We start from the raw sequence: 15,259 nt of genomic DNA on the forward strand, positions 1-15,259 counted from the left end.
GCAACTCTCCTTTCTTTTTAGACAAAACACAGTGGCTCTCACAAGAGGAGGGGAAGGTAGTCAGACAAATACCCGGGGCCTGGGCTGCAGGCACGCGGAGCACCCTCAGGTGCGTCCTCCCCTTGGCGGTGGGCTCCTAAGGCAGCGAAGATCTCATTTCCCTGCTTCAGAGCACGCTCTTGGTGTGGAGGGCCACTCAGCCGGAGCACGGCATGCCGGCCGAGAGCTCTTCTTACGGTTTTCAAGTGTCCTATTTTGTTCCTGCAGGTGTATGTGCCTCATCTCTGCCCTCCCCTCCCACGCTTCCTAGAACAACACCCAGACTCTGGGGCTGTTGCGCCCGTGCAGTCCCTTGAAGGAAGACAAGGCTGCTGGGTGGGCGGCGCGAAGGAACTGGGCTGGGAGTCAAAGACTCAAAGGCTCAGACTCAGGTCCTGGCTCCGCCTTTCTAGCCCCGTCAATCACTCAACAAAACACAGAAATATAAGTGGAAGAGCCGTGTAAACGATTATGCATGTCAAGTCACAATAGTACGTTCACGTAGCCATGGTCCTCATGAGGGACGACATGTGGATGAGTCGGAAGTTTCCAGAGATGGGGAGCAAAGAGGATTTGGGAGTGGAGGCTAGCTGTGCAATTTTAGTCATTGGTGCTTACTCTGAAGCAGCGACAGGTTTGAACAACCCCATTTTGCAGACGAGGACGGTGGAACTCTAACAGGTTAGTGAGTGGCTTGCCCAAGGGAAGCGCACAGCCAGGATTTGAACCCAGAGCTGCGCGACCCCAAAGCTCACACTCTTCCCACTTTGATGCGCTGCTTTTCATTGCCCTTGACTTGGGTGGGGTTCCCAGGGGAGTCAGTGTTGCTTGGCTGAGACAAATAAAGTCCCTCCCTGTGTGGTCACAGGACCGTTAGGGGCCTCCTCTCGAGCCCCCAATCTGAGTCATCCTGGTAGCAGATGTAGCCCCAGCTCACCACTCACCATTCCCTTTTGGGAACGAGTCACACCCGCCACTGTTAGCAATAGTAATGGCCAAGACCTCAGGGGTGGCTCGGGCCCTGGTTCCTCACCTACCAGCCAGGCCTTGCACAACTTGCCTTGCAAACTTGAAGGAAGCTGTGGATGGAATTTGCAAGGTCCCAGCCTGGGAAAGCATTGAGGGCTAATGAGCCCTTAGGAAGTCGTTAAGCAGAAGTCTGCCTCCTTGGGTCTCACCTTTCAAGAGACTCTTGAATATCTTAAATCAAAGGTCTTCCAAACTTAGGTTAGCTGAAGCCTAAAGGAAATTAACTTTTCTTCAACATGGGTCTTGCAGGACAGCACACTGCATGGTGGGGAAGGACTTCAAGTGGATCACAAACCGGTATGTGTTTATTAAACACAGAAGAGGCAACAGAAAAGACCCCCCAGCAATACGGGCAACCACCTAAGCGAATGACAGTGGGCCGTTGCTCCTGTGCGCGCAGTGTTGGGTGACCATGGATCTGAAACGAGAAGCCCACATTTGGATTTCCCTGGCCTGAAGCAGGACGTGGGGCCCCCTTGTTTCCACGTCAGGCATCATCAAGGTCATAAGAGTAAACGATCACTTGCCTTTACCCTGCAAAACATCTGCATAAACCTGTTCGCTTTAACTGGCCAAAGGGTGCAGTATTCTCACACTGTTCAATCCCTATTCTTACATAGGGGTAGCTTCAAATACAACTTTTCATATTGTCTTTTACCTACCCAAATACCATGGGGTGTCAACTTAGAAAAGTGTTCTGTTGTGTTTTTTTTCCTCCTCAAGGTCAAGGGGTTTGGTGCAAAGAATCTATGCTTAGAAGTAGCAAAAAAGTAATTTTGGAATTTAATTCTCTGACGCCTTCTCTCCAGGAACTACTAGTCTGTGTGGTGTTAAACAGAACTGGATCGCAAACAACTGATTTGTTCTTTTCAAAATGTACCCCTCCCTCTGCTGTTCATCTCCCTAAAATAAAACCACCTACAGAATAAAATGAGTAACTCCTAGAGCAAGCAGTGCCATGGCATTCTTTATTAAAATAAATCTGGCCCGGGAGCCTACCAGGAAATGCCCTGCAATAGAGGATTAATACCAGGAAACTTGGTGTGGTCTTGTGATATTGGCACATGATGCTACCACCTCCGCTACTGGAGCAAAGATGAACAGACCCCATCAGGCTAGGAAGACTTCTACTTCTGAGCAATCTGGGGGAAACATAAAATTGTATTCCACTGGGCTTTGGCTTTTCAACAAAGCAAAGGTTAGAAACCTTGCATTCCTTACTCAAATTGCTTTTGAACATGGAAGCTTAGGTACTAATATAAACTTTAGGCTAGAGGATTCTTGTCTTCTCATGGTGGGCATAGACTTGGTATCTTTCTCAGCTCTTTTCTCACCCCAACCTCATTCTGACCTTGAGGTTGCTCTTTGGTCATTCCATGAATTGAGGATGGCTGAGCAGAGCTTTGGTCACTCGGATTGAGGTCTGCTTAAGGGAAGGGACCTACCTAATCATCTGCATAATCTCAGAGCTAGAACATTTGGCAATTAACAGGTATTTCAAGGTTTGCTGACTTGGCATGCTGTAGAAATTTAATTTAACCAGCTTTTATTGATATCTACTGTGTGTGCTCCCCTAGGTTGTTTGGTAAGACTCTTTAAAGTTGACAGCTAAGGGACAAATTGCACCCTTTCCCTTTTGTTAATAACAGGCACAGCTGAGAATGTTATAATTCTGGACTGAGTTGTCAAGGAAATTTTTTAAAACCTCAACTACATACAAAGCACCACTTTAGTGTGGTGGGGACTTATAAAAGGTTAAGAAGACCATATTTCTGCCCCCATCAAAGAACTTCCAAATCCAGAGACCTGGAAGGCTCAGACACTCCAGGTACAGAGCAGTGTGGGCGTCCCAGCAGCTGTCACAGGTCAGGAAAGCAGTGGAGCTTGGACAACTAGGAAGACCAGGTGAGAACCCACAGGGACCCACGTGGGCTGGGCTGGCTCACCCCATTCAACTGTCAATCCATTTGAAGAACGGATTTCCAATCCAATCCAATCTCAATGAAGTGCTTTCTTAGACCTGTTTTGTTTTGTTTGTAAAGAATAATGTGCTCTTAGTCAAGTTCTGCCTGATAGCAAAACGCCACCCAGGCCTCCTATTTCCTATGTAATTTCCCTTGGCAGAGAACTCCATGCCCCACAGGTCAAGGTCTCCCGACTTGAAAGGGAGAATGGATGTTCATGAAATGGATGGATGGGCAGATGGACAAATGATTGAATGGGCCCAGGGACACCGTCCTTGGAACATCCTTGGCTACTCTGAGACTTTTTAGACTGAAGCCAAGCAGCCACGGTGCCAGCCAGAAAACTCCTGTCTCCTTCTAGAACCTATAGAGGGTCTGGAAAGAGGCAAATGCCCTAAGAGGAAGCCGTAGGTTCCTGTGGCTTAATTCCCTCCTCCAAAAACTGCCAGCAGAGCTTCAGACTACATGCCCCAAGATTCATCTCTCTCTCTGGGCTCCAGCCCACTCTGCCCACCACCATGTGATGCGCTTCCACTGGGTCAAAGGCTTAATGCTTTGCTACTGTCTTCAGGATGAGAAAGCTCAAATTCCTTAGGGTGACACTTAAGGTCCCCCACCCCAATGCTTTCAGTTCTTATACCCTTTTCCTACATTTTTTGCCTTCCAAAGGCAGATATTTTCTTGAGATAATTTCTTCTGGATCTAGCTTGGAATTAAGAGACCCTCAGAGAATACTAAAGCCATTAATTTTTGTGAGTTCACACTTACAAATATATACAGCACTTTTTACTTTTTCAAAGAAGTTTCAGGGCTATTAGCTCATCCGATTTCTCTGACATCCTTAGTGGGCTGTAGAGAAGAGATCATCCCCATTTTATAGATGAGGATAGAACGTACAAAAGGTCAAGGCCATGGCCTGAGGCCACACAGCAAGTAGGTAACAGTGTAGGTCCTCTGGGGCCCCTTGGTTGAGAACACAGAATCCAATTCTTGGCATAAAGAACTGAGTCCTTAAAACAAAGAAAAAAAGAAAAAAAAATCATGGCCCATTTGTTTTCCCTCCCCTCCCAAACCTAAATCTATGAAATTGGAACAACAGAACAAACAGCTGATGGCTATGGTCACAGCCCACAGAACTTTATGGAAGATTTGGTCTTGGCCCAAATTTTCAAAAGAGCCAAATAGATCAGCAAAACACAAGTGTAAATGCCAGGCCCATGCTGACAGGCTGTCTTGTGAAATATTTCCACAGGAAGCAAACACAGGCAATTAACTTCGCTGTAACAATGCATGTGGTCAATATGAAACAAAGCCCTCAGCGAGAGGCTGTGTCCCACCCCCTTGTCCCCACTTCCAGTGAGTTTGTACATCTGGTTGGACCTTCACTTGGGCCACTGACCGCTAACATTAGGGCACATGACCACTGTGGGGGGCATCTGAAAATCAGCATAACCAGCTAAGGAAGCCACCCAGAGCTCCTGATCTGAATGGGGGGGTTCAGAGGGCTTAGCTGTCACCATCTCTATTTAGCAGATGGACAAAGTGAGGAGAGAAAGTTTTAAGAACTTAAATATACGATTGTAGAAAAAGTGTACTGCAGAAATGGGATCAGAGCCTGCTCCTTGGCTCTGGTCCCTTTTCTAGGGACTGGAGTTTCTCTAGGTCTCAGTGAGACAACCAAGCCCTCATCATGAATAATCCAGGACAATGTAGTCTGAGCAGCAGATTCGTTCAGGAGATCTGAATGCAAGTCATTGCTGGTCATGGGCTGCTAAGGATTTCAACCTCCTTTCCTTACCTGGAAACATCTGAGCTGCACCTGCTCTGCTGGTACTAAGTACCTGGTACTAGCCGATTTCTGCTCTGTAGCACCCAGCTATGATGTACAGACATTTGCAGAGATTGCTGTGTTGCCATGACTGCACCAAAATGAAGTCGCCTCTAAACTACTTTCCCCATAGAAACTACAGATTAACCATTCCCAATCCTCTATCCTATATTTTTCCAAATTTCTTGAAGCATTTCATTAGTTTTCATGACATATTATTTAATACAGGGGTCACAATCTACAGCCTAGGGTTCAAATCTGGCCTGCCCCCTATTTCTTTATGTCCCATGAGCGAATAAGAATGATTTTTACATTTCTGAATGGTTAGAAAATAATTAAAAGAAGAATTATTATTATGGTTTTTAGAAACAGGGTATCACTCTGTTGCCCAGGCTGGAATACAGGGGTGCAATCATAGCTCACTGCAGGCTTGAACTCCTGGGCTCCAGTGATCTTCCCACCTCAGCTTCCCAAGTAGCTGGGACTACAGGTGTGAGCTGTGGTGGCTCACAGCATTAGAAAAGACAATCCTAAAATTCATATGGAACTCAAAAAGAGCCTGAATAGCCAAAGCAATCCTAAACAAAAAGAATAAATGTGGAGGCATTACATTAACCTGACTTTAAATTATACTACAAGGCTATAGTAACCAAAACAGCATGGTACAGGCATAAAAGTGGACACATAGATTAATGGAACAGAATAGAGAACCCAGAAATAAAGCCATATACCTACATCCATGTGATCTTCAACAAAGAAGACAAAAACATAAGCTGGGGAAAGGATAGTCTATTCAATAATTTGTGTTGGGGAAATTGGATAGCCATCTGCAGAAGAATGAAATTGGACCCCTATCTCTCACCATATATAAAAATTAACCCATGATGGATTAAAGACTTGAACATAAGACCTGACACCATGAAAATTCCATAAGAAAAACTAGTTTTTCCAGCTAGGAAAAACTTTTCTGGACATTGGCCTAGGCAAAATATTTATGACTAAGACCCCAAAAGCAAATGCAACAAAAACCAAAAATAAACAAATGGGACTCAATTCAACTAAAAAGCTTCTGCACATCAAAAGAAATAATCAAAAGAGTAAATAGACAACCTATAGAAGGGGAAAAATATATGCAAACTATATATCTGACAAAGAATAATATCTAGCATCTACAAGGAACTCAAATAACTCAGCAAGACAAAAATATACCACCCCATTAACAAGTGGGTGAATAACAAGAATGGGCATATTTCACAAAAGGATATACAAATGGTCAACAAACATGAAAAAATGGTCAACATCACTAATCATCAGAGAAATGCAAATTAAAACCACAATAAGATATGATCTTACTCCAGTCAGAATGGTCATTATTAAAAAGTCAATAAACAATTGACATTGTTACAGATACAGTGAAAAGGGAACGCTTGTGTACTGTTGGTGGGAATATACATTGGTACATTCTCTATGGAGACCAGTATGAAGATTTCTCAAAGAACTAAAAGTAGATCTACTATTTGATCCTGGAATCCTACTACTGGGTGTCTACTGAAAGGAAAAGAAATCATTATATCAGAAAGGTACCTGTACACATATGTTTATTGCAGCACAATTCACAGTTGCAAAGAAATGGAATCAACCTAAGTGTCCATCAGCTGATAAGTGGATAAAGAAAATGTGGTGTATATATATACACCATAGAATACTTCTCAGCCATAAAAAAGGATGAAATAATGTCTTTTGCAGCAACTTGGATGGAACTGGAGCCCATTATTCTAAGGAATAGTAACTCAGGAATAGAAAACCAAATACTACATTTTCTCATTTATAAGTGGGAAATAAGCTACGGCTATGCACAGGCATACAGAATGGTGTAATGGACACTGGAGACTCAAAAGGGGAGGATGGAAGGGAGAGGAGGGTGAGGGATGAAAAATTACCTATTGGTACAATGTACACCATTTGGGTAATGGGTACACTAAAATCTCAGACTTCACCACTACACAAAAACCCAAAAACCCCCTTGTATCCTCTACATCTACTGAAATAAGTAAATAAATAAATGTTACAAAGAGAAGCATATAATATTAAATTCTATGAAATTAAATTTCACTGTCCATAAATAAAGTTTCTGGGGGACACAGCCATACCCCCTCATTTATGTTGTTGTATTATTACATTGTAGTTGCTTTTATTAACATATGGCAGAATTGAGTAGTCGTGACATAGACCATATGACCCACAAAGCCTAAAATTTATATTATCTGGCACTTTACAGAAAAAGTTTAGTTTTTAAACTGCCCTCTAGTTCCATGTAAAAGGCAGGGTACAGAATCACCCTATTTGCATAATCATCCTGTGATGGACTGATGTTTGTATGCCCCCAAAATTCACACTGTTGAAGCCCTAACCGCTGATAGTATTTTGGGGTGGGGCCTTCGGGAGGCAATTAGGTTTAGGTGATGTCATGTGGGTGGGTCCCATGATAGGACTATTGTTGTTACAAAAAGTGGAGGAGATAACTGTTAGAGAACTCCTCCTAACAGCAGGAGTGCTGTCTCCTGCACCTTCTTGCTGTCTCCACAGCAAGAAGGTGGCTATCTGCAAGCTAGGAAGGGAGCCCTCACCAATAAGCAAATCTGCTGACACCTTGATATTGGATTTTCCAGCCTCTAGAACTGTGAGACATAAATGTCTGCTGTTTCAGCCATCCTGTCTGTGGTATTTTGTTATAACAACCCAAGCAGACCTTACATACACCCATACATGTAAATTGAGGAAGAAAATATACCAAAATAGGGGTTATCTCTGGGTGCTGAGATTACATGCAGTGTTTGAATTTTTCATCAAATATGTTAAACATATAAGTATAAAAAAATTAATGACATGAAGAAAATAACACAGTAACTATTTACCCTATCTTCCTGTGGGCCAGACCTGTTAATAGGTGACATGCTCACTTCTGGTCCCCATTCTACCCCATGCACAGGTTCCACTGTATCTCTGTTCTACAGAGGAGGAAGGGATGACTCAGGCGATTTAAGTAGTTTGCTCAAGGTCACTCTGCCAGTAAGAAGCACTTTGTATATTTATGGTGGAAACACATTTAAGAAGCAATAAGGAACAGGGTGAAAATAGGGATTGGTTTAGGAAGAGTGTTTTATGGGAATTCATGGGAGACCAATCCTAACAGATAATGAAAAAGATAGAGATGCTTAAGACATCCTCATGTCTAGTCTGCCTCCCAAGACTGCTGTGGAAATGAGATATGATGTATTTGAAAGTACCTAGAAAATGGCAGAACAATGTACTAATGAAAGCTGGTTATTAGGAAACTTGTCACAGCACAATATGCTGACTTCTCAAGTTCTCTCATCAAAACTTTCTTGAATTAGAGATAGTATAAATGTTCAAGAAGAAAGAACTGGTCGACTAAACTATGATACCTCTACACAATGGAATAATACTATGCAATATTATTTTAAAAACCAAGAAATAATCATATTGTTGCTCTAGTGTTGGCCTTACAGTTTGGGGACTGCACTGTGGTAATGTAGGATAAAGCAAATGAGTAGAGTAATTATGCGGTGATTCACAATGTCCTTGAGAACCAGGATTCCTAGCATAGAGAAAGGAGGCAAAGATGGAAGAGGTTAAATAAAATCCCCTGTAGTTCTGAATTGGAATTGAAAATATGAATTTGAACTCGTGATATATTTTTATTGCAAACAACAATATATTCCTAACTCTGTCCACTGAAAATGATGAACAATCCAGAAACGATGAGCATGCCTAAGTGCCTAGATTGTGGCCTCTAAAAACCATTTCTCACTAAGAGGAATCAGGGATCCTTGGAGACATGGCTTATTCCAGGTCTAGGGCAGAGCCTGGAACATCTTAACTCCCTTGCAATTTGGATATCAAGGTCGGAAGGAGCCAACTGGCTAGAGATGGCCCAATCCAAGTATCAATAAAAATACTGAGCAGAAGAAATGAAAACGTATCAAATATGTTTAAACTCATGAGTTTACAAAGATACTAAAAACAAAACAAAAACCTTAATTGGTTACCATAGGAAGATAATAGTAAACTATTCATTATTTTGAAAACTTTTGAAGCAAATAAAGGAAAAGACACCAAACATTTATCCTGCCTTTTAAAACATGAACTGCACTACTACTTAATAAAATAGTAGTTGGGGGAAGTTTCTACTTATGAAAGCATTCCAGTTAGTAAATGAAGGATGATAAAATTATAACATTGCCATTTAGTAACTCCTAATTAACTAATGGGTCTAAGCAATAAATATCAACGGCTACCAAAATGACAAAAAGCAAGATAGCTAGACATTATGCACCTTCTATTAGGAGAGTACAACACAGTCCATGAAGTAGTTTTGTCCACAAAAAAATCAAACCTAAATCTGATTAAATATCTAGAATCAAACAATCAATTTATTGGAAATATAGATGATAGAAGAACATGTTAAATAGCACCACGGGTCTTCAATCAGAAAAATCCAGACCTTGGAAATCTTTCCAGGACAAAGGATCTGATTCCTTCATCGAATAAATTACAAAGGGCACCTAGAGATGAAAATACACTCAAATGTTGATCTACTGCAATGTGTGGACCTTATTTGGATTCTGATTTTAAATAAAGGCATTTACAGGACTACTATATGTTTGAACACTCACCTGACATTTAATGATATTAAGAGATTATTGCTAATTTGTTAAAATGTGATATGGTATTGTTTTAATGTTAAAACAAAAGGGTAAGTTTCTTTCAGAAATACATACGCAAGTTTTACAGCTGAAAGGATACAATGTCTTGGATTTGTTTTAGAATAACCCAGTGGCAGGTGAGGCGAGGGTACAGATAACATGAGATCAGTCGTGTATTGATGGGTGTTGAGGCTGGATGAGGGTCTACAAAGGCTTGTTGTTTTGCTATTTCTCCTTTTCTGCATGTTTAAAAGTTTCCATATTACAAGATTAAAGTAAATCCTCCTTGATGTCATGCAAGAGCGACACACTGTGTGCATGCCTCATGGGTCTGCCCTCGTGTGCCAAGACTAAGGAGAGTCGAGCTTGGCGCTTCAGATCATCCGCCCAGGGAGCCCCGTGGAGCTCCTCTGTCACTCTCCTCCCTGGGCCGTGTCGATACAGTGCTGGGGAGCACAAATGCACACTGGAATATCTCAGGACAAAAGGAGTTCTCATGACTCTTTTGCATTTTGCTTTGAAGCTGCAAAGGGTGTGAGAGGGTCATGATTTCATGGTGCAAAGACACAGAACTCTAGGGAACCAAATCTGCCAGCGTAGAAATTCGATGGAGTTCTATCGAAAGGTGCTTGTTGTGTTGAGGTTAATAGGTGTTTCCATCCTGACGTTCTCAGCAAATGACAAGGCAAATCCAACAACAAGGGACACTGGGTGTGTTCTCATGCCATTATTTGCATTGGTGTGGCTACACTGAGTTTCCTAAAGCAGACAATACCATCTACAGGAGGATAAACTACTCAAATTCTCTACTGGGGACCCCACAGGTGGGAGGAATGAGGAGTGAGGTCTAGGAGATAAGAGCAAAATATTAAGCCCTGTCACTGGGATAGTGAAAGGAAATAAAAATTAGGGGCCAGGAAATAAGAAACCAATCTGATGCTTATGTTTACAAACGCACCTCCCAGCACTCAAGATTAAAACTGCTGTTTGGGGTAGCTTCTGTGTCTCACGCCGGCCTCGCCAGCGTCTGTGAACACCCTACTTGTGTCACATAGGGTGGGCTCGTGTTAGCCCCAGACCTCACCCTTTGAGGGCACCTGTTGTACCGTCAAAACTGCCTGTTTGCTTGTCTATCCTCCACACCAGACTGTAACCTTGCTGAGGGCAGGGGGTTTAGTCTATTCTCTGTGGTGTCTCATCACATAGCGCAGGCTCTGGAATGCAGCCCTGCTCAAGGAATATTCCCTGCACAGCTGGACGTCACTACGGAAGCAGTGCAGAGCATGGCTTGTGAGTGTGGGCTTCACAGTTAGACTGGTGCGGGTTTGACTCATGGCTCTGCCAACTCACTGTACCTCCTTTACCAACACTGTGTTAGGGTTTCCGGATTTGACTACTGACCTACTATAAGACTTCAGATATTATAAAACACTTTAAGATTTTCCTAGAAAAGATAAAGCATATAACTGAAAATTTCAGTTTCTATGTAACAACACAACCAGTCTAGGAAAACAATCCTGGGATTTTGCTGTGCACCTGTATGGAATGGTTTCTGTTGATGGACTTAAAAATAATAAAAGCCGAATTCCAACTAGCCACCATGCCTGGGACTTGTGTTAACGGGCCAGGTGGTGGAGCGGACAAATGGACACAACCATTCAAGTAGATAAGCAAACCTGGGCATCTTCAAATGTGTATCTCCCTCCGTCTTTGACATTTTGACTGGTTATCTCGTAGCTGTGAGAATCCAGGTTGATTGCACTTGGGGCCCCTGGGGCCAGAAACTCTTGCCAGATTTCTTCCACCCTCTTGGCCACATCCTGTAGGGGTTGTTTCTTGAGATCTTGGACAGCCAGCCAGAACCTGAAGTGGAAGCAGAAACAAAGTCAGTTCCAGGGGGCTCAGCACCTGGACCCTGCTGGAGGTGGCCCAAGAACTATGTCCCATGAAACTCCTTATGCTGCATCCCCCAGCCTGCCCTGATGCCACTGCAGGTCACAAAGATCATGCGGACTGCTGAAAACCCAAAGGGTGTTCCACTACTGTGAAGAATGGACGTGCATAGTAAAAGATCAATGTGCTTCTGGTTATCAAAAAGAGATTTCTCCCCCTCTGCATCCAAGTTTCTCAACCCCAGCACCATTGCCATTTCAGGCTGGACAATTCTTTTTCTTGGGGGCCGTCCTGTGCATTGTAGGACGTTTAGCAGCAACCTTGGCCTCTACCAAGGTTGTCATCTATTATCACTAGATGACAATAGCACCACTGCTTTCCAACAACTCAAAACGTTTCCAGGCATTACCAAATGTCCCCTGGGGGGGTGCAATCACTCTGATGGAGAACCGCTGCTCTACACAGGTGCCACGACACTAAAAACTGGAGTCCCTTTGTCAACTCTGGTTGGGACCAGCTGGGGCCATCAGAATGGAGGAAAGATCAGAGAAGCAGGCAGAATCCTGGAATCACAGAGAATATGCGAGCTGGGACGATCCAGCTATTCCTGTTACAGATGGAGAGACTGGGCTGATTCACATCAGCGTTCAGCGTTGTGCTTGGCAAACAGTGGGTGCTCCACAAATGCTTTCGGATCAAAGATGGGCTCATCTGGAACAATGCTGAAGTGGCGCACATGGGGATTTCTCTGCCAAAAGATTCTCCTTGCTGCGTCTTTGCCTCTGTAACCCCCCAGCACCCGCATGGGAGCAGCCCTGGGGAGACCAAGGGTGAGCTCTTTTCTCCTGAGAGCAGCAGCCACCAGGGCCAAAGCGTGACAACAGCTCCCGGGTCCTGAGCATGGCTCCCACGGCAGCTCTTCAGCAGGACCCAGGGCTGGGAGCAAAGCCCTTTGCCCCGTGGCTGGGACAGGCTAGCTTCCCCATCAATGAGATAGGAGGACAGGTCCCGCGTAGTCCCTGCAGCCGCTGGAATCACAAGTAGTCTGGTCAATGAAAGGGAGGGGACGAGAAAAGCTAACCCACGACATGGCGGAAAGTGCATTCAGTCTGTCATCGAATTTCACCCAAAGTGAGATGTACTTTTTTTTTTTTTTAAAGGTTAACCATGTTTTTCTGTTGCTGTTCAGAGAAATGTCTTTGGAGCCAAGTGCACAGCTCGAAGGTGCCACTCAGTGGCAGACTGGGGTAATGCAGCTTCGTTTCCACAAGGTGAGAAGCGGTGTGCGAGTGCGTGTGCGCGTGCGTGTGTTTTCGCAGAATGCTGGGGTTCTAACGATCGCCTCAAAGAGAGCCCCTGTGGTCCCTGCACTGATCCTGCAGAGCCAAGTGAAAGGCAGGGAGGGAGACGACCTCACTCTATCAGGGGACCAGGAAGCACAGTCCTGCCCTCACCCTGTCCATGGCGTTGTCTTGAATGGCTGTATCTCTCTGAGTGTCTCTTCCTCACCTGTAAAATGGGCACAAAGTGGGTGGGGGGCTATGTGGGCGGGGTCTGGAACACTTCCCATCCAGACTCAACTGGGAAATGCTTTTGGGTCCCGTGGGTGGGAGCTGAGGAGAGGGTCAGTGTGGTGGCTGCAGGTTCAATACTGCCCCAGTGTGACCCCTTGGATTTCACCTCCCTCTCCTTAGGTGGCCTGGGCAGAAGGTGCCAGGGGCTCTTGCTGCTGCCATCTGGCATCTCCCACCCTTCAGTGCCAGCTCTCTTTCTTTCTGCCGCAGGATCCTGGGACCTCAGGTCCTTCTGGCTAACAAGGGAGAGGAGAGCAGCAGTGTGTCTTTAACCCCATCCAGGGTGGCAGGCGCGGAAGAGTCTGAAGGGAGTGGTTAACCTGCGGGATTTTCCCGTGGTCCCTGGCAGCTCGAGCTGGGGTGCGGGTCTCCTCCCTCTCCCAGGCCTTTCCCTAGTTCCTCAGGGCTCTCTGTCCACCTAAGGTCTGCCACGGAATGGAGGAGGGGCCAGAAGGCTTAAAGGTGACAACAGCTGTCTGGCGAGGAGAGTACCCACAAGCCTTCCTCTGCCTGGAAGACAGGGTTTGATGAAAAATTTAGGAAAAGTGGCTGTAAAGAAAGAGGCTGTGTTGATTTTAACAAAGACTGGAAGGTGTGCTAAGAGGCAATACTCCAAAGCTTAAGCCAGTGAGTTCTCCTCGACCACATGCCGGGCAGAGGGGACAGCTGGCTCACTTGGGGAGTCTCCTCTGCACTGACCTTCTGGGTCAGCATCCATCCCATGCCCAGCGGGGCCCTGCAACTTCTCGCACGAATGGATGAAGCTAGTGATCTCCTGCCCCCTCAATCAATGTGCTATGGGACATCACCTTCTGTCACCTCTGTCCCCTTGCCCCAGTTCGCTCTGAGGGGGAGCTTTTGGGTCCCTCTGGGAAGGCCCTGAGGACCCCTGCTGCTTCCAAGCTCTGCAGGCTCCCTGTGCATCCGGAGGCCTCAGTGTCCCTTCCTCGGGGTCATTTGGGAGCCACACAATGCACGTCACATAGGTGGATATATAGGGAAAGTCTAGAGCTAATGTCAATGCAAACATCAGAATCGAATTTAATAAATTTCTATATAAAAAACTAAAAGATTCCCTTTGTCAAATAAAACCAAGAATTAAAAAAAAAAAGCAGAAGGAAAAACAACAGGCTTGCTGGGGGTGGGGACCAGGGAGAAGGGAGGGTGTCGGGGTGACAGCAGTTTCTCTCCCCACACACGCGTGGGCTCTCCTCAGCCTCCTGTCTGCCTTGGAGATGACCTGCCTCGCCCCTCTCAGGCGACAGCAAAAATGCTGTTGCAACGGCATCCTGACATCCCATGTGTGTTTACCGTCCCTGGCTTTGAAGAACCTTTGTGTCAATTTGAAATTCAGAACAGGCTGCGGTCTCTGTTTGCCATCTCCGAGCCCCAAAGGCCCGAGCCGGGAGCTCCGAGCCCAGGCTGAGCGGCCACACTCCCCCCACACAGAGCCACCAAAGCCCCGTTCTGCCCATCTACTGCCCACGGGAGGCCCATTGAGGCTTGGAAGCTCCTGCTCTTATCAAAAGCCTGCAGGTACCGCTCCTCCCCCGCGATGCCGGCAGGGAGGGAGGACAATGCCAGCAGCAGCCGTGTCAAATCCACCCAGCCTGCACTAAGCCTCCGTGGCTTGCAGCAGAAGGGCTGTGGTGACTGGCGGGCCTCAAGGGCTGGTATCTGGGAGACCACCTGTCCTGCCTCTGGTCCCTGCCAATCGTCGGAGCAGCGGGGGGCAGCCCCTGTGCCGGCATTTGATCCTCGTTCATGGCTCAGAAACGCTGGTGGGGAAACTGGGCTTTGGGGAGAGCCATTCTGGGCTCAGAAGCCACTGGGGCGAAGCAGTGGGGACGGGGCTTGAAACCGTCCAGGGGCTGCCTGCGGGGGGCCTCCTTTCTCCCTCGGTGCCCACAAGGATTGGGGTTCTCTCTTGCAGGCTGCTGGCCGGAGCAAGAGAAACCGTGTAGCCGTTGGTCATTCTCCACCTTGCCAGGAGGTCTGGGTGGGCCTTCAATGACCAGTTTCCATATCTTTTCATAACTTAGAATTTTCAGGGGTTAGTGACTACAGCTTTTGGTTCGTTCCCAGAGAAAAGCAAACTCCACGGCAGAAGAAAGTGTTTCTGTGCCCCCTGCTGGTCAACCAGAGACTCGGGAACAACGGCTTAAACTTGATTTCCAACGGCTGGGCTGAAATTCTGGGGTGCCT

General features: G+C 45.8%; 1 protein-coding gene across 5 annotated transcripts in view; it reads right to left on the reverse strand.

Annotated features, from left to right (window-relative positions):
- The window catches only part of RGS6 (regulator of G protein signaling 6), a 520,723-nt gene that overhangs the window by 34,373 nt on the left and 471,091 nt on the right, over positions 1 to 15,259 (reverse strand). For all 5 annotated transcript variants that reach the window (XM_076003888.1, XM_076003890.1, XM_076003889.1 and 2 more), the window contains exon 15: positions 11,264 to 11,450. In XM_076003888.1, the coding sequence (XP_075860003.1) occupies positions 11,264 to 11,450 (187 nt within the window). The remainder of the gene's footprint in view (positions 1 to 11,263; positions 11,451 to 15,259) is intronic.

This window comes from Microcebus murinus, chromosome 6 (assembly GCF_040939455.1).
Source record: "Microcebus murinus isolate Inina chromosome 6, M.murinus_Inina_mat1.0, whole genome shotgun sequence".
NCBI lineage: Eukaryota > Metazoa > Chordata > Mammalia > Primates > Cheirogaleidae > Microcebus > Microcebus murinus.